Source organism: Helianthus annuus, chromosome 6 (genome assembly GCF_002127325.2).
Source record: "Helianthus annuus cultivar XRQ/B chromosome 6, HanXRQr2.0-SUNRISE, whole genome shotgun sequence".
Taxonomy (NCBI): domain Eukaryota; kingdom Viridiplantae; phylum Streptophyta; class Magnoliopsida; order Asterales; family Asteraceae; genus Helianthus; species Helianthus annuus.
Genome location: NC_035438.2, coordinates 54,877,950 through 54,898,656, shown reverse-complemented (window position 1 = coordinate 54,898,656; position 20,707 = coordinate 54,877,950). Strand labels below are relative to the sequence as shown.

General features: G+C 37.7%; 1 protein-coding gene and 1 long non-coding RNA gene across 2 annotated transcripts; one reads left to right on the top strand and one right to left on the bottom strand.

Annotated features, from left to right (window-relative positions):
- Positions 1-8,125: 8,125 nt before the first annotated feature.
- Positions 8,126-10,870, top strand: LOC110865507 (tubulin beta-2 chain). The gene is made up of 3 exons (XM_022114765.2): positions 8,126-9,070; positions 9,623-9,892; positions 9,981-10,870. The coding sequence occupies exons 1-3, from the start codon at positions 8,677-8,679 to the stop codon at positions 10,661-10,663; spliced, it is 1,347 nt and encodes a 448-aa protein (XP_021970457.1). The 5' UTR covers positions 8,126-8,676; the 3' UTR covers positions 10,664-10,870.
- Positions 10,871-12,069: 1,199 nt separating this feature from the next.
- LOC110864002 lies at positions 12,070-13,639 on the bottom strand. Its single transcript, XR_002549536.2, has 4 exons — positions 13,581-13,639; positions 13,012-13,483; positions 12,771-12,914; positions 12,070-12,691 (listed from the first exon to the last, which is right to left on the bottom strand). It is a non-coding gene; the product is annotated as an uncharacterized LOC110864002 (long non-coding RNA).
- Between the last annotated feature and the right edge of the window lie 7,068 nt (positions 13,640-20,707).

Below are 20,707 nucleotides of genomic sequence, written 5' to 3'. Positions count from 1 at the left end.
CATATCCCAAGGTACTTTGAAAGAAGCCCATGGTCGGGGCGAGTTGACTATCATATTTGCCGAGCCATGAACTTACTTTATAAGGCGGAAGACAGGACAGTGAGCTTCCAAAGGACGCAAGGCTATGCATGGAACCCGCAGGAGGCCCTAGTTCTTCACGCACCACCTCCACACTACCAATATCAACCCCATGGCGATCCGGGTCAATCCTCCTCACAAGGAGGCGGTTTTCCTAACTTTCAAAGCTTACATGATCTTTTGCAGGAAAACCTCATGTGTACCAGGAACACCTACAACCTTGCCAACAATACATACCACCGGGTCGGCGCTATCGAACGCAACATCAACGATATACAAGACGATATCGGTAGCATCCGGGAGTACATGGCGGGTCAGGGGAATGGAGGTGATGATAGCGATGAGGACATGGAGTAGGGGGTTTGAAGGAGCAGGAGCGGGTTGATGGCGAGCCCACAGGTTTAAGTCCCTTTTTATCTATCGAACAGTTTGTGGCCTACGTGCCAAGTGTTGAACAATTTACTTTCCGTGACTACTTTTATTTTCCGTTTTATTTTTCTTTTACTTTATGCTTGGAACAATTAACTATGGTAATGTAGGATGTTTGTGTTGCTTGGTGTGGTATTAAGTGATGAAACAGGTACAAACCGAGGCTTGGGGTGCTAAGCCTTAGCACTCATAAGGCCAGGATGGAAAAACCGGAGAAAGGAACCTGTTTTTCAGGCTTACAGACTGTCCACACGGGGACGTGTCCAGCCGACACGCCCCCGTGCTCACCTTCCAGTACTGCTGTTTGGTTACTTTCCTGCAAGTTTTTGTTAGACACGGGGCCGTGCCTATTCAACACGCTCCCGTGTTCGCCTTCTGTAAGTTTTCGTTACTGGCAGTTCACCACGGGGTCGTGTCCAGCGGACACGGGGCCGTGTCCAGACTGCCAGTAACATACAATCTTTGCTTTTAACACCATATTACACATCTAGTTAACCTAAAAATTTATTTTTGGGACACATTGAGGACAATGTGTAATTTAAGTGTGGGGGGGATGCTAAAACCTTGAAATTTTGTAAGTCCTAAAAACAAGCCTTACACAAAACTCTATTGGAACCGCTAATCACCCCAAATTTTTTTTCAAAATTTTCAATCTTTCTTTACTTGTCTAAAGTTTAAGTTGGGAATTTTAAGATTAATAAGGTTATATTTTTACAAGTTTACAACCAATAGCGTCGTGATAAAAAGAACCAACATACGAAAATTACGAAACAGCATGACAAGCTTGAGTTAAAATTTGATTATATATACTTGATCACATAGAAAAACCCATTCCCACAAAAAGTGAGTTTTGAGCCTTTATTGAGCATACAAATACACATCTTTAGACTAAATGCTCATTTTTTGTTTCTTGTGTGAATAGCCGCTTGGTTCTTACGACTCTAGAACTTGCCACGACGATTCATTCCCGGTCCTTACCAACTTAAACCCAAGTAAGTAAATGATGGAGGCATTAGGACTAACCCTTTTTCTTTCAAAACCATTATTTTCAATTTTCTTTTCACCCACCTAAAAACTCCCCCTAGTTAACCCCTTTGAGCCTAAACCTTTCATTTCTTTACCCTAAAAACCTTTTTACCCACCAAAAACCTTTTTATTTTTACCCTTTATTTTAGTAACAAGCTCGGTTTTCGTGTGACTAAAAAAAAAAGATGAAGTTTGAAATAAACAAACAAAGCTCTTAAAACAAAAAGCTTGTTTGAAGAAATACTTCACAAAAAATAAAAAGTCACTAAAACAAAATGTTTTACGAAAACCGACGCTTTTTACGCTTTTCGCCCTTTTCTACTAATCACTAACCCATTCACCCACCTTTAGCCCAAGCCTTTACCCAAAAAGTCCTCTTGATATTTACAAAGGTAACAAGTTAAAAAGGAGGAGGATTGATTGCTTGGCAAGCTTATGGTATGAATAAGTTCCATGCCGCTCTCGAGTGATTCACTAAAAAAATACACCTTCGGCCGAGTGTGAGTGATTTCTCCCGTGAGGTATGTGAACTTGTATATAAATGGAATTTTAAAAAAAAAGGCATGTTATGCCCAAATAAGTAATTTATCCTATGAAACGTTCTAAATAAATCACAACGAATAGGATTGTAAATAAATAAAAATAAAACCCAAAAAAATCTTGGATTCCCGACACTCTATGACAAGCCAAAACCTTCTCTTCTACCCATTCCATTTGGGAGTGTAAGCCACATATTAAAGAGTTTTGCTTGAGGACAAGCAAAAGTTCAAGTGTGGGGGTATTTGATGTGTGTAAAATGCAACATATAAAATACATCAAATAAGGCATAAAACTAACCCTTTTTAAGTACTAATGTTGGAAAAAGAGTGCTTTTGTCTTCATTTTGTATTTTCAGGATTAAATGAGCTCAAATTCACAAAAGAAGCAAAAAGACAGCTAAATCTAACATAAATACAAGAAAAGGAACACAAGTGGATTGCTCGACCCCTCAACGGCATCCTCCCAAGCAAAATAGAGAAGACAGAAGACTGAACACGCCCCGTGCTCAGCCAGCACGGGGCCGTGCCCAAGAAGCAGCAGAAAAGACAAACCTATAGAAGCTTCTATTGCCCACCACGGGGCCGTGTCCAGCCGACACGGGGGCGTGGCGAAAGTACAGCAGGCGCATTAATTGTAATTGCGAATTACAATTAATGAAGAGAGAGAGTGTCAGACAGGCACGGGGGCGTGTCCAGCGGACACGGGGCCGTGCCCAGCCTTCTGTTCAGCCTATAAATAGGAGTGCTTGGTTTCATTGCAACTCATCCCTTGGCACACCACCTCTCTCACACTTCATCCACCACCCACCAACACCATAACACCATCATCCACCACCATCATCCATTGTCCATCATAGAGTGTGTGAGTCGTCTCGGGATCCAAGATTGATCGTAAGAGTTCTTGACAATCAAGGCCATGTTTGCCTAAGTCTCTTACATCACTTGGTGAAGACAAGTGTTTAGTATAATACTTTTTATTTTTAATCTTTTGCACTTTTTATTTGGTTTTGTCTTAATGACTTTAATAACTAGTTGCTTATGTTGAAGGTGATCTTTCCTTATCGTTTGTCCGTGGTGTCTTGGCATTATTTTACTGTCTATATAAAATAAAAGATTTTCACCATTCATATCTCCACGGTCTATATGGAGGTATGTTGGCTACCTGGTCGGGGGTTAAGGGAACGGTTTGGTGAGGGTCTTGCCCTTGTTCAGCGTTTAGAGGTCCTGCAAGGGACCTGGGTCAAATTTAGTAGGATCTCCTTCAATGCCCATAGGTATTGGATGGCGGGGATCCAAACTCTTTGACCCCCTCATAAGTTAACTACTATTAATACTATAACCCGGCTATTTAGGACTGTATCCCTGCTGACTCAGACTACTTAGTCGAGGGTAACGTCACCGCCAAAAGCAGGGCCTACCATAATTTGCATTAATAACTTAATTCATTATCTTCCAATAATCCAACCCTTTAGGATTGTATCCTTGCTGACTCAACCTACTGGGTTGAGGGTAACGTTGCCTTCAAAAGAGGGGCCTACTACAATAACTAAGATAATCTCTTAAACAAGTGCAAAAGTGCAAAAGTGCGAAAATAATCAAAGGTTATACTAATACACGAGTCGGATCCAAGTGATTCATCTTGTCTATCTGTTTTTATTTTATTTTTATTTTTCAGCATTTAGTTAGTTTTTATTTACTTAGTTTAAAAACCTTTTCTAACATTTTGATTTGATTAGACATTGAGGATAAACCGGTACTAAAAGCTCTTGTGTCCTTGGACGACCTCGGTATCTTACCAACACTATACTACGTCCACGATGGGTGCACTTGCCCATATGTGTGTTTAGTGTTAGTAAATATCGTGTTTTATAAATTTAAAACTTGGCTAAAAGTGTAAAAATGGCTTAAAATATACATCAAAAATATATTACACTACACGCACATCATATATCATCTTTGTTTACCATGGCAAACATGTGGTAATACTCCTAGAGGTTGTCCAAGGAAGGAGAAGAAAGAAAATCAAGAAGAAAAGTGTAAAAACAAGTTAAAAACTCACTATTCTGAACTTAGAACAGTCTGACTCAACTTGGATTTCGTGATGATTTGAGAGAGTTTTGAAGTGATTTAGAAGTGTTGAAAGTGTTTATGAAGCGTGGAAGTGTTGTATTTATAAGTGGGACTAGGGTTTGGGAGTTAGGAATGAGGGAAAGGTGTTTTAAACTCAAAATTCGCGAGCTGTCCAAATAATCTGCTAGAGTCACCCCTTGTGGATCGCAGGGGGTTTATTATGCGGTCTGCAAGGACCGGGTGAAGTTTCAAAAATTCTCGTTTTAGTCCCTGCACTTGTTTCGTTCGTTATTTTATGCTACAAACTCCATGGTAAGCATATATTGAATGTTTTAAGGTGTACACATGTAACAACCCGACTTTTCGGATCGTTACTTGTTTGTTTTCACTTCGACTTGTAACCGTCTTGTATTCCGAGATTCGATATAAATAAAGAGTTATGTTATACTAAATACATTTTTCATCACATCGCACCGCTACACGCTTAAACGCTTATTATTTGCAATGCATACGCAACACGAATTACAGAGAATTATGCTATTTAAATTGTCGTGTTTGTTTGTTTGGTTACCATACGCCCCCGCATGAGCTTATCACGACTAACACGCTAGATCGCAAACGTTGTTATTAGTAGTAGTAATGTAATAACGTGTGTTCTTATGTGCCTTACTTGTGTGTGCTTATTACGTGTATTGTTTACACGCAAACGCTATCGCAATGCAAACTCAACGCTACTCGCAAAACTCGATTTATCACTCTAAAACGCAACGCAACGCGACTCGAAACCCAGTACTATGCTAAAATACTTAAAGTGCCAATGCTATCTAACGCAACAAAACGCATCAAACGAGCATCCTTTACGCGACAATGAGATTTCCCCACACAAAACAGGCCCTTCGAACGAAGCCAGGCTGGCCTCGTACGAAGGCATTGCTTTCGTACGAAGGCAGCCGATTCGAACCAAGGTCCCCACCATCTCTATAAATACCCAAGCCCTTCCTTATTCTTTCTCACATGCTGATTTCATACCGAAACTCTGCCGAATTGCTGTCCGACCATTTTCAAGTAAGATTTAACAGTTTTATTCAGTTATACAACATTTCCCACTTCGATTTCCACAAGAATCACTACGTTTTCATCTAAACTCTTATGTTTTCACTTAAAAACATTCATCTTTTCACTTAACTTCTTCTTTTCTTCATAAATTCCTGCTTTTAGGAAAACCCTTCATCTCTTTCATCAAAACTTCTTCTTTCATCATTGATTTACACTTAACCGAGTGTATAGGGACTAACTTCGGTTTCCCAAGTTAGAGATCTGTTGATTTCACACTCACCAAGTGTTAAGTCTAAGTGAAAACCTTTCAAAACATGTTTGTACTTTCTTTTTACACCAAAACGAACCAAAAAAGGGATGTATCTCGTTCACCGAATAGTGGAACGAGGTAATGTCGAAACCAGCTTGAAAAGGACTCGGAAACATATTCGATTTAGGTGAAAACACAACACCAAATGCCAAAAACAGCCACGTTTGTGAACTGGACTGTTCTGTGCGAAGCCAGCTTCGTACGAAGGCATTGCCTTCGTACGAAGGCACATGGCCTCGTACGAAGGCGCTGCCTTCGTACGAAGGCCCTGGTTTTACACCTAACAGCCCAATTCCCACTCATGACGTAATCAAAGACCTCTCCGACTTTAAGTTTAATCAGTATCTTAAGGTTGGAGGGATGAACACTCGATTTTCCGAAGACAGACGCGAAGACACTCGATTTTGGACAACAGAAGCCCCACGTGTACGAAGACCCACCTTCGTACGAAGGCACACCTTTGTACGAAGGCACCAACTTCATACAAAGCTTTTGTTTCCCACCAACACTCTGATTTTCGACCGTTTCAGCACTTTGGAGGACTTGTGCTTCTGTTCCCGTACGCAGGCTGACCCGGCGCTCCCTTCAATCCATTGAGGATCGTGTTTCTTGATTAGTACACGCTCTGTGAGTATACTCGAACCCATTTTCATTTAACGCACTTTTGGGTGTTACATACGTTTTCTATCAAAACACAACACACAACGCAAACCCTTTATAAATGCTAATCGCTCCCGCATGCTATACGTGATTTGTTGAATGCTTGTTACCATGCTTACACAGTGTTACACTATACCGCCTTTAGCAACGATAGTACTATAGTTTGGACTCAACACCCATGTGACAGGGGTTGCTAGGGATCACATTACTTTACTTCACGTGTTTACTTCGGTGAACATGTGTCGCGCATACTCTACATCGCAGTCACGTGGTTAGGTTGTATCATTGTTGGTAGTTACATGCTTCGCCCGTTACGTGTTACATGCTGGTTATGCGTAAACACTTTTTATACTATATCTATGCAAACTTGTGTACTCACCTTTACTTTATGTATTGACTTTTATTTTAACGTATGTGACAGGTTGATGGTCTGTTTGCTGCAATGGATTAGGAAGTCTAGAAACCCGCAAATAAAATCTAGGTTGTCGGACTTGTTTTTGTTTAAGAGATGTGAACTCTGTGATCACTGTTCTTGAAAAATTTGTTTATTGGTATGGGACAATGAACCTTTTAAATATTGTCATTTAATAGTTGTTATAGATTCTCTTGAGCAATCTGGTTTGCCTAGCCGCGCCCCGATGTTTACGCCATCGGTTGGGGTGTGACAATACAAGCATGTGTAAGGTACAGACACATATGAATATCATTCCGAGAAATGTAATCTCGGTTTTTAATTAAAAATGAGTATTTCGTGATTGTTTATGTATTGTGGAAGCATGATTAAACAAATATGATATAAAATGTGATTTCCACTATGATCAAGTCTCGATTTACAAAAGAATGAAATTGAAATACGAATTACAATAAATTCAAAAGGAAATAAAAATTTTACAAAACGTTACATTTATATTGATCATTACACCATAATCTTAGTAATACATACGATATAACACATATTAAAAAAATTATTGGAATAAATAAGTGAAACATAATAATAATTCACTAAGTTAATTACTTGGTTGGTCCATGTTGTATGTTCATGTTGCATATTTAAATACTTATATGTGTGGTCCCCTATGTTTTAAATATGTAACACAGATGGTCCTTAGAGTTGATGAGTGATAATTATTTTCATTAAATTTTAGTAAAAGACTAAATTACCCCTTATTTATTATTAAAAAACATTGCACAGCTAAATAAACCTATTATATTAAGAGCAAAATATAGAATAAAAAGAAATAGAGAACCCACTCCCAAAATTATTTCTACCTAGGCGGCCCATTATCTCGACGCATCACCGCCCCACCTTTCGGATGCTACATCCTAACCTCCTTGCAACACTCCTCGTCACTCTTCTCAGTTGGCAGCTTCAGAGAGTGATCGTCACTACCAGTCATCACGGGTCCTCACTCTTCTCCCTAAGTAAGAGCATTCACATCTCATTCCTTATCCCCGTCCATATAAAACAATTAAAACTTTTTAAAGTTAATCTATCAAAATTCTAAAACCTCCCATATTCCATTTTGGTATAATTATATGGAATGAGTAGGTTTTCCATATAATTTTATTGATAAGGTTAAGGTTTAAAGAATGGATTGTAAGACTCTTTTAATTTATAACCATAATTTTTTCTTAAAAAATAAAAATTTGGTAATTTTAACAACTAGGATATGGATGGCAGTGACATTGAGGTGAGGGTGGGCGTTGATGATGGCTAGTTTGATGAACATGATAGAGGAGGGGGCAGGGTTGGGTGGTGTTTTTTCATCAAAGAAAAGAAAAGGAGGGATGGTGAATGATAACAAGGTGAATTGACTGAAGAAGAAAAAGAACTGAGTAAATTAGCGATAGGGGTAAAAAGGGTGGGTCTTATATATAATATAAATCTCAAAATTCATCAAAGAAAAGAAAAAGAAGGATGGAGGAGGCCAACAAGGTGAGTTGGCTGAAGAAGAAAAAGAATCGAGTAAATTAGCGATAGGGGTAAACATGATGGGTCTTATATATAATAAATCTCAAAATTCATCAAAGAAAAGAAAAAGAAGGATGGAGGAGGCCAACAAGGTGAGTTGGCTGAAGAAGAAAACGAACCTTGTAAATTAGCGATAGAGATAAAAATGACGGTTATCTATAATAAATTTCAAATTTGATTTTGAGTTTTTTTTTCCTTTAAATTCTTTTATCTTAATCAGTAAGGGTAAAAAGAAACATTTTAAATACAGTTAACAAGATAACTTAACGTTCATCTACTCTAACAACCTCTACGTTAAGGTTTTAAATCAATAAGAACCACACATGTAATTTTTCAAAGTTTATGACTAAACATGTAATATAAACATAACATAGGTACCATTTGAGCAATTAACTCTAATTCACTTCCAAAAGTTGAATACAATTTCAAAATTCAAATCAAAATATCCTGATCCCATATAAAACGCCAGCACACACACTCACACTCACACCTTCTCTCCAGATCCTCATCCAAACCCTAACCACTCTCCTTCCAAAATGCGTGAAATCCTCCACATCCAGGGCGGCCAATGCGGCAACCAGATCGGAGCCAAGTTCTGGGAGGTCGTGTGCGCCGAGCACGGCATCGACGTCACCGGCAAGTACACCGGCGACTCCGAGCTCCAGCTGGAGCGTATCAACGTCTACTACAACGAAGCCAGCGGCGGAAGGTTCGTTCCACGCGCCGTCCTCATGGATCTGGAGCCTGGAACCATGGACAGCCTCAGATCTGGTGCGTACGGTCAGATCTTCCGGCCTGATAACTTTGTTTTCGGTCAGAGTGGTGCCGGTAATAATTGGGCGAAAGGACACTATACTGAAGGCGCTGAGTTGATTGATTCGGTTTTGGATGTTGTTAGGAAGGAAGCGGAGAATTGTGATTGCTTGCAAGGTATATATATGTATATGTTCGTATATTTACTGTTTTGTTGATGTAGATAGTTTGTTGAGTATGAATGTTGTTATGGAAACTGTAGATCTAGAATGTAGTTGTGTGTAACTGTGTATGTGATTTTGTTTGGATATTTGTGCTAGAAATATTATTTGATGATTGTTTGCAAGTGTATATATTGTTTTTGTAGATCTAGTATGTGTTTGTTAATTAGGTAAGATGAATTTTGTGCGTTTTAATACTCATGTGTAGTCCTTGGTTTTAAAAAGTGCGAAGTCGCACCAAAGCGCTTTGGTCTCAATAGCAGAGGCGTGAGGCGAGTGTTTCACGAATGCTAGCTGCTTAAAATTAAAAAGTACTGAAAAAGTAATTTACATTACATATTCTGTTTGTTAATCAATCATAAACATAAAAACATGTTTGACGTATGTGAAGTGTATTGGCTCTTGCGTTTGATCAATACACATAGATAGATATTTGTGATGCAGGGTCTTTATTTTGTTTTAAATTGTAGTTTTGGATTTTACATTGATAATATTCTTTGATTTGCAGGTTTTCAGGTGTGCCATTCTCTAGGAGGTGGGACGGGATCTGGTATGGGGACACTTCTAATCTCAAAGATCAGAGAAGAATATCCGGACAGAATGATGATGACCTTCTCTGTATTTCCGTCTCCTAAGGTTTCAGATACTGTTGTCGAACCTTACAATGCCACACTATCAGTTCACCAGCTTGTTGAAAATGCGGATGAATGTATGGTTCTTGACAATGAAGCCTTGTATGATATTTGCTTTAGGACACTTAAACTCACAACTCCGAGCTGTAAGTTTCCCATACTACTAGAATTATCTGGTATCATGCAATCGGTGCGCTTGTTGACTGTGTACTTACTGACCATTTGTTTTAACAGTTGGTGATCTTAACCATCTCATTTCTGCCACCATGTCGGGAGTTACATGCTGCCTAAGGTTTCCAGGACAGCTCAACTCTGATCTGAGAAAACTTGCAGTAAACCTTATCCCATTCCCGCGTCTTCACTTCTTCATGGTTGGTTTTGCTCCACTCACCTCACGTGGGTCCCAGCAATACCGCGCTCTCACTGTTCCAGAGCTCACACAGCAAATGTGGGATGCCAAGAACATGATGTGTGCTGCTGACCCACGACACGGGCGTTACTTAACCGCATCTGCTATCTACCGTGGAAAGATGAGCACCAAGGAAGTTGATGAACAGATGCTAAACGTTCAAAACAAGAACTCGTCTTACTTTGTTGAGTGGATCCCCAACAATGTGAAGTCAACTGTGTGTGATATCCCACCAACCGGTCTAAAAATGGCTTCCACTTTCATTGGCAACTCGACATCCATTCAAGAAATGTTTAGGCGTGTTAGCGAGCAGTTTACTGCTATGTTCAGGAGGAAGGCTTTCTTGCACTGGTACACCGGTGAAGGTATGGATGAGATGGAGTTCACTGAGGCTGAGAGCAACATGAATGATTTGGTATCTGAATATCAGCAGTATCAAGATGCCACTGCTGATGATGAAGGAGAGTATGAGGATGAAGAAGAGGGCGAGGGTGAGTATGAGGAATGAATGAAGAAAAAACCGTACTGAACTTGGTTTTTGTCGTGTGTTTGTAATCTTGACTACTGTTTATTTGAATTTGAAAGCTGGTTGGTTTCATTTGTGAAAAGTTTACTAGAATGCTGCAAGTGTTTTGATAAAGTGAATGTCTGTATTATAAGTATGATTTTGTACTTTTTGGGGAATTTTTTTTCTTAAACTGAATTTGCGTTATTATTTGGTTGAAGTTGCACGAATGCTAGAAAGTATGTTGATTTAACTTCAAAGTGGCCATATTTTTCTAGCTTTTTGGAAAGAAAAATCGTTAGTAACTTGTTACTTTTAAGAAAGCCGTACTTGAAAGCTTTCCTGAAGTATAGGTAATCTTATCTAGTTTCTCCATATGTTGTTTTCACTTCTCTCTAAGGTTTTATTTGACATCAATTCCATCAATAATCACCATTGGTATAACGGTTTTCAAATTCTTTTACAAGCTCGTAATCATCCTTAATATTCTCTTGAGCTACACATCTTCTTAACATTCTCTTGACTTGATGCATGGGAGTGTGTGTGACCTCCGACAAAGACAATATACACCCCGGTTGGTTAGAACTCCGATAGGAATCCGAGACGATTGGATTACAAGTTAGATCTAGTTTGGAGGAGGTAAGAAGGAAATTGGCGGGAAGATTTTTATTAGGGAAAAACCCGCAAGGAAATTACAAAGATAGTTTCAGGGCCATTCCCTTTCTCGCTGCATATGCAGGAGCCTAACAAACTAAACAAACTCAATCCTGGCCTCTCTTGCTTTATTCATTACTATTTATACTAATACTCATCTAACAAACTCCTAACCACTTTTATAAACTTTCCCATTGAGGTAAATCCTTTGAGCAGGGCCGGCTCAAGGGGAAGTGAAATAAAGCAAGCGCTTTGGGCCACCACTTCCATATGGCCTCAAATTTAAAAAAAAAACATATTATATGTAGGTGATCTTGGATTTAAGATTATTGATATTGAGATTTAGGATCTATAATTATGTATACACAGAGATGATATATGAATAATAGGATCTAAAAAGAATTTCTTACATAACAGTATTGTTCTAATCTTGGAAAAAAAAACAACTAACCAAATTGTATTGAGGGTTCATCCTTTAGTTGGTGAAGAAGCAAGAAATCGGACTCCGTTTTGTTGTAACATTGAGACATGAAGCAAAAACAAATCATGAGTTTCTTCTTAACATCTAAAGCATCAATTTCCTGAGTTGTAAAAGAAAATGAAAATCTTACAGTTGGACCTAATTTTGAGAAAACCTAGTAACCACTAACAGGTAAAAAAAATTCTAATAAAAGTGAATAGTTTAGAAAACCACCAATACTCAATATACTTAATACCCCAAGACTTCAACTGCATAGAGTCTTTCTTCATGCATATCTTCCGTCATAACTGGTGGATCCTATAAAATAAACAAATAAAATAGAAAAAAAAATGGAAGGTTATTGAATACGAAGGAGTAAGTGAGCATGTAAAAACTGATTAACCTTAGTGAATGGTGCATGCATTCAGTTGGGTTAGTTCTCTGTCAGGTATATATTTATGTGAGTATATTTATGGCAAGCTCCAAATTACAGAATAATTAAGTAGTTTTAATATAGAACTATACGTCATGTATCATATTTCTAGAGCTTGTGGTTCAACTGTGCGTCCTTCAGTAGCTTTCCGACCACCCAAATATGCTAAATACTGCATAAGCATTTTGATTGTCTCCGTTTTACCTGTTCCACTTTCACCACTGACCAGAATAGAATTACTTTTACCCTCCTAAATCATAGCCCTAGTTTCATTAAACATAATTATATGTTGAAAAAATGCAAAATAATTGTTAGGCCACTCAATAAATGACAGAGACCTGTAAAACGCATTAGCTACTGCAAATACATGCGGACTTAGTTCTCCAAACAATGCTCCCTTATATTCTTCCTTCATATGACCATCGTACAAATGAGGTAACTTTTGGAACGGGTTTATTGCAATTAGAATGTTTCCGGTGTAAGTCTGCAATGGTTTTGAAACATGTGAGGATTAAACAAAATAATTATATGTTTCAATATAAGAAGGTAGGTAGGTAGCCTACGTAAATTTCATTGAGTTCGTATCTAATTCTTAAGTTCTGCAGGACTCCTGGCTCATGCAAATATGATAGTTTTGTCATGTGATCAACACCACCAGTTGGAGCTTCTGTGTCCTTTGGATATACATTTGATAACTTAACAACTACCTGAAAGTAAACCATAACAAAAATGTATACAATCAGTTGTTAGTTGTTGATATAAACATGAAAATAATATAATTAAAATAAAATATAAACTACCAACCTTTTTGAGTTCAGGAGTCTCGATCTGTTCTATAATGCTCTTTATCCAACTCGATGTTATGTCTACCTATAATTGGATAGTAAGTGAGTGTAAGCGAGCTTCTACCTATAATTGCAATTATTTTATTACATAAATAATATATTAAACAATATATAAACTCAATACAAAATAAATAAATGAAAAAAATTAAGATGATAACCGCCTTTTTTCCACCATTTGCAATGACCATCTGTTCTATAATGCTCTTTATCCAACTCAATGTTTGGTCTCTTATCTGAACGTGATAAAACACATTTTTAGTAAATGCCCATGAGGAAAATTTGGCATAAAAAATGTCATTGAGTTCGTATCTAATTCTTAACTTCTGCAGGACTCCTGGCTCATGCAAATATGATAGTTTTGTCATGTGATCAACACCACCAGCTGGAGCTTCTGTGTCCTTTGGATATACATTTGATAACTTAGCAACTACCTGAAAGTAAACCATAACAAAAATGTATACAATCAGTTGTTAGTTGTTGATATAAACATGAAAATAATTTAATTAAAATAAAATATAAACTACCAACCTTTTTGAGGTCAGGAGTCTCGATCTGTTCTATAATGCTCTTTACCCAACTCGATGTTTGGTCTACCTATAATTGGATAGTAAGTGAGTGTAAGCGAGCTTCTACCTATAATTGCAATTATTTTATTATACAAATAATAATATATTAAACAATATATAAACTCAATACGAAATAAATACATGAAAAAAATTAAGATGATAACCGCCTTTTTTCCACCATTTGCAATGATCATCTGTTCTATAATGCTCTTTATCCAACTCAATGTTTGGTCTCTTACCTGAACGTGATAAAACACATTTTTAGTAAATGCCCATGAAGAAAATTTGGCATAAAAAATGTCATTGTGTTCGTATCTAATTCTTAACTTCTGCTGGACTCCTGGCTCATGCAAATATGATAGTTTTGTCATGTTATCAACACCACCAGCTGGAGCTTCTGTGTCCTTTGGATATACATTTGATAACTTAGCAACTACCTGAAAGTAAACCATAACAAAAATGTATACAATCAGTTGTTAGTTGTTGATATAAACATGAAAATAATATAATTAAAATAAAATATAAACTACCAACCTTTTTGAGGTCAGGAGTCTCGATCTGTTCTATAATGCTCTTTATCCAACTCGATGTTTGGTCTACCTATAATTGGATAGTAAGTGAGTGTAAGCGAGCTTCTACCTATAATTGTAATTATTTTATTATATAAATAATATATTAAACAATATATAAACTCAATACAAAATAAATACATGAAAAAAATTAAGATGATAACCGCCTTTATTCCACCATTTGCAATGACCATCTGTTCTATAATGCTCTTTATCCAACTCAATGTTTGGTCTCTTACCTGAATGTGATAAAACACATTTTTAGTAAATGCCCATGAAGAAAATTTGGCATAAAAAATGTCATTGAGTTCGTATCTAATTCTTAACTTCTGCAGGACTCCTGGCTCATGCAAATATGATAGTTTTGTCATGTGATCAACACCACCAGCTGGAGCTTCTGTGTCCTTTGGATATACATTTGATAACTTAGCAACTACCTGAAAGTAAACCATAACAAAAATGTATACAATCAGTTGTTAGTTGTTGATATAAACATGAAAATAATATAATTAAAATAAAATATAAACTACCAACCTTTTTGAGGTCAGGAGTCTCGATCTGTTCTATAATGCTCTTTATCCAACTCGATGTTTGGTCTACCTATAATTGGATAGTAAGCGAGTGTAAGCGAGCTTCTACCTATAATTGCAATTATTTTATTATATAAATAATATATTAAACAATATATAAAGTCAATACAAAATAAATACATGAAAAAAAAATTAAGATGATAACCGCCTTTTTTCCACAATTTGCAATGACCATCTGTTCTATAATGCTCTTTATCCAACTCAATGTTTGGTCTCTTACCTGAACGTGATAAACCACATTTTTAGTAAATGCCCATGAAGAAAATTTGGCATAAAAAAGGCAAACAATGACATCTAACATGTCAATTATAGGTCAACATAAGTAGATTAGAACAAACCTGCAGCTACAACATCTACATCACAACTCACGAGTGAAAGATCAAGCTTCTGTCCTAAGGCTCTCAGCCCACCATTCATTCTGCAGCTTTGAATCCCTCAACAACAGTATCTCCACCAGCAATCTTTAGAATTAAAATTGTGTATTCAGGTCATTTCAATTTTATAATTTCTTATAATCTCTAAACAATTACCAACAAACACAAAATAATAATAATTCAAAGCCAAATGACTATCCAATCCAAATTTCTCATCTTACAATTATCACTTCACAACAAATTGATCTACAAATTTTATTAGTTAACCACAAGAGCAATATACCCATCAATTACATCTCGTAAATAACAGTAATCAACAAACTTAAAGTTTAAGAATCTAATTGGGGCTTCAAAGTTCAGAAAACCCAAAACAATAAAACCTAAAATCTAAACAAAATAACAAAGTTCAATAACCCAAAAACAAATCAAAAAACAAATATAAATAAACATCTAACAATTTTTCAGAAAAAAAAATTGTCAATTCAACACGAAATCAAACCTGGATGAACATTCTATTGACTAGTAACAGAGAAAAGAGAATAAGAGAATTGATTGTATTGATTGTATTTTTATTGTGTTTTCATTGGAATAAAGAACATGAATTTATAAGATGATACAAGACCGTAAAGAAGGAAATAACTAAAGTCTTGGTTGGACGCTAGGTTGTCAATGAGCTGGACAGATCTTCTAATTTTGGGAGATGATGTTGCTATCTTGACTGATCCCACAAAAATCGTTCCTTTTTTCTAACACTCCCCCTCAAGTTGAGTAGTGGGATCTCCAATACTTAACTTGTTTAGGCATTTGCTGAATATCCTCTCATTAACCGCCTTTGTTAGGATATCTGCTAATTGATCTTCAGACCGCACAAAAGGTAGTTCAAGTATCCCTGATTCTAGCTTTTCTTTAATGAAGTGTCTATCTACTTCTACATGCTTTGTACGATCATGCTGAACCGGATTTTCTGAGATTTGAATAGCTGCTTTGTTGTCACACATGATTCTAGTTGGTTCTGTCGGAGGAAAACCGACTTCAGTCAGAAGCTTCCGTATCCATAGTATTTCTGTCAAGCCTCGTGCTATTCCTCGAAATTCAGCTTCTGCACTGGATAAAGCAACCACCTTTTGCTTCTTGCTTCTCCAGGTAACTAGATTTCCTCCGACTAGGGTGAAGTACCCTGATGTTGATCTTCGATCCCCTTTATCTCCAGCCCAGTCTGCATCAGTGTACCCTTGAATTTTCAGATGTCCGTTTGATTTAAAGAGGACTCCATGGCCAATTGTACCTTTGAGATATCTCATGATTCTACATACTGCTCCCATGTGTGCTATTTGAGGCTGGTGCATAAACTGGCTAACAACACTTACTGCATAAGCTATGTCAGGTCGTGTGTGTGACAGATATATCAGCTTTCCTACTAGCCGTTGATACCTCTCTTTTTCGACTAGTTTTGCTCCTTCCTCCATTTGAAGTTTATGATTCACCATCATTGGTGTATCTGCTGGTTTGCAATCGATCATTCCCGTTTCGGCTAGCATATCTAGGATATATTTTTTCTGGCAAATAAAGATTCCTCGTTTGGACCTTAGTACTTCAATTCCAAGAAAATACTTAAGTCTTCCCAAGTCTTTCATTTCGAATTCTCGGAACAGGCTCTCTTTTAATTTTATCATCTCTTCCTTGTCATTCCCCGTAATGATCATATCATCAACATATACAATTAGACATGTCACAAGTCTTCCTCTTTGTTTGATGAACAAAGTGTGGTCCGAGTTGCTTTGTTTGAATCCATATCCTTTCATTGCGAGTGTAAATCTACCAAACCACGCTCGAGGAGATTGCTTTAGACCATAAAGGGATTTTTTTAACCGACATACTTCACCTGTCTTGAAATCTGTTGCAAAACCAGGAGGAGCTTCCATGTAAACTTCTTCTGTTAATTCTCCATGCAGAAAAGCGTTCTTTACGTCAAACTGATGAAGTGGCCAATTTTTGTTTGCAGCTATTGAGAAGAGGACTCTGATAGTGTTAATTTTGGCCACTGGTGAGAAGGTTTCCAAGTAGTCGATCCCGTATGTTTGAGTATATCCTTTAGCTACCAGTCGGGCTTTGTACCTCTCAATGGTTCCATCTGACTTGTACTTCACTGTAAAAACCCAGCGACATCCCACGGGTTTCTTTCCTGAAGGAAGAGTACACTTTTCCCATGTATCATTTTTCATCAAGGCCTCCATTTCTGTTCTCATTGCTTTTTTCCAGTTCTCAGATTCTAAGGCTTGTTTTACATTGGTTGGAGTATGTTCAGAATATAATGAGGAAACAAACGCTTTAGCTTCCTGAGACAGGCTCCCCCTGGCTATGTTGGCTACTGGATAATTTGAGTTTCGAGATTCCTTCTCTGGGGAATATCGCTTGGGAGGAACTCCCCTATTTGCCCTTGGTGGCAACACATACCGTTCTGGTGCTTCTCTTGGTTCAATGTGCTCTGCTGTTGTCACCGGTTCTATGTGTTCACCATCACCATGATTAGGGAAAGTAGGAGAACTTTGCTCAGCTTGCTCCTGTTCTGTGTGCTCACATTCATAATGATTAGGGGAAACATCAGAATTTTCGGGAATTTCATTATTACTTACCTCGGGCATCAGGTTGGAGGGATTTTCTTCAGTGACACTGTGCTCAGTTGGTTGTGTGTTTGTGTCAGGCGGTGATTCTCCTTTGGTACTGTGATCTTCTCTGGTTATGACTTCCTCAGACGATGGGAATCGAGTCAGCCAACCCAGTGTGTCTATGTGTTCGTTCTCCCCCTGACCATTGGGTTGGGTATTATAGAAGTATTCTGTTTCAAGAAAGTCAAGGTTCATAGTAGTATGTGTGTGGCGTGTTTTTGGGTTATAACAACGATAACCTTTTTGATTAACTCCATAGCCCACAAACACACATTTCTCGGCACACGGGTCAAGTTTTGTTCGATTGGTTTTGGGTATGTGAACAAAGGCTGAGCAGCCAAAAATTCGTGGTTCAAGAGTAAGAGGAGGAGGGATCTTGGCAAATTTTTCTAGGGCTTGTATGGGGGTTTTTAGTTCAAGAATTTTTGTAGGAAGTTGATTTATGAGGTATACAGAAGAAGCGACTGCTTCGGGCCAAAAAAATTTAGGGACTTTGGATTCGATTAGGAAGGCCCGAGTCATCTCAAGAATTATACGGTTTTTGCGTTCGGCGACTCCATTTTGTTCAGGAGTATGTGGACAGGTGGTTTGGTGAATTATCCCTTTGGTTTGGCAAAACTGTTTTATGGATGCATTAACGAATTCCCCCCCATTGTCGGATCGAAGAATTTGAATTTCTTTTTGAAATTGAGTGTGAATCATAGTATGGAATATAGTAAATTTTTCAAAAACTTCAGACTTGTGTTTCAAGAAATAAACCCACGTCATACGGGTACAATCATCTATGAATAGCAAGAAATAACGAAAGCCTTGCCCCCCCGTAATAGGGGACGGACCCCATACATCAGAATGAATTAATGAGAAAGGCACATTAACTCTTGTATTATTTGGCTTGAAAGGTTGTCGATGGCTTTTAGCAAGAAAACAAGTTTCACAATTTATTTTATCACGAGGAGAAAAGAGTTTAGGGAATAAAAGATGTAGATACCCAGAAGATGGATGTCCGAGACGCCTATGCCATAACCATGCTTCCCGGTTTGTAGTTCCATGAGCCAGCATCACAGTACCTTGTTGAGCCACCTCATCCACATAGTACAACCCCTGACGCTCAGTGCCACGTCCAATAATCGTCCCCGTCCTGATATCCTGTAAGATACAAAAGGTGGGATGCATTAGCACTATACAATTTAGTTCTTTTGTCACATGACTAATTGATAGTAATTTGTGTGACAATGATGGAACATAAAGGCAATTTGAGAGTTTTAATGTTGGAGAGATTTCAATTGTTCCTCCTCCTTCTGCACGCATAACCTCTCCATTCGCAGTTTGAATATGAGTTTTTCCCGGTTTGGATGTTGACACCAAATCAGAAATTTCATATGTCATGGTGTCGGTTGCCCCACAATCGAAAATCCAAGATTTATTTCCCATTTTCTTTTTTCAGTTTCTACACTTGCTCCCCGACCTCCTTTTAAATCCTTATCCCCACCAAAAAAGATTTTCTCCTCCTTTTTTTTCTTTAGACAAAAAACACACGTGAGCACATTCCTCTTTTTTTATTATTTTTTTTATTTAAAGACCTATATTCCAATCAGCCTTTTGTCAATAATAACAATCACCTTCAAAGCTATTCACCACATCTCTCCACTCACGAAAAAAAAAACAAATGGTCACCGGAACCTGTAATCGCCGGAGAGAACCTGCAATCGCCGGAAAACGAGAAGATGAATGCGTCGTCTTTCTTTTCTTCTTCACCAGGAGAAGACACCTGCAACTCAACCCTAATCGTGGCGGCTGAAGATGAATGGCGGTGACGGAATCGCGACTGCGATTCACGGCAGCAGTGGTTTTCGGTTTGGGTAGCAACGGAAGGTCTTTGTTGCGGGCTTGGTTTTGCGGTGGTTTGACTGAACAGGTTTGTTTGATTTTGGTTTGAGGTTTTTGGGAGTTTTGATTTTGGTTTGAGTTTGGGATTCCTTTCAGATAGACTGTAGATGATGAGCAAATTGTTTCAGGAATCAGAAACACTGCTCTGATACCATATTGACTAGTAACAGAGAAAAGAGAATAAGAGAATTGATTGTATTGATTGTATTTTTATTGTGTTTTCATTGGAATAAAGAACATGAATTTATAAGATGATACAAGACCGTAAAGAAGGAAATAACTAAAGTCTTGGTTGGACGCTAGGTTGTCAATGAGCTGGACAGATCTTCTAATTTTGGGAGATGATGTTGCTATCTTGACTGATCCCACAAAAATCGTTCCTTTTTTCTAACACATTCAAACATGAATTGAAGATTCATTCGCCTTGTGAGAAGAAACATGTCTCCTGACACGATTAAAATCGTTGAATGCCTACACTCACAATTAATTTCACAACTCCCACAAATCTATATGCATATCAATGATTAGTTCCACATATCTATACATACATACATACATGGACAAAATGAAAAAACGAACAGAAAAATATTGTAGAATCAAAGAATTTTAAGATTAAACATACATGGAGCAGATTCGACTTCGACTGGTTTTGAATTAGGGTTTCTGAGAATTGCCTAGATGAGAATCGGACAAAGATGCCATCTGAACTGAAGTAATCAGAAAATATGCAATTGAAGATTTCGAATGAAAATGAGAATCGGCTGATGCTCTAATCGGATTACATCATAAAAATCAAAGAAAACATACCTAGATGAGAGTTCGAATGATTGAGTTATAGGGATTTCTGAAGTGGGTATGGCCAAGTACAATCGCTACAGATGAAGCCGTAGATGAGATTTAGGGTTTGTAAAATTGAACGTGGGTGAAAGAAATCAATTTGATTTGGTTTTGAGATTTAAAGAGAAATCAATTTGCCTTACTGATTGAGAGAATTGATTAGGTT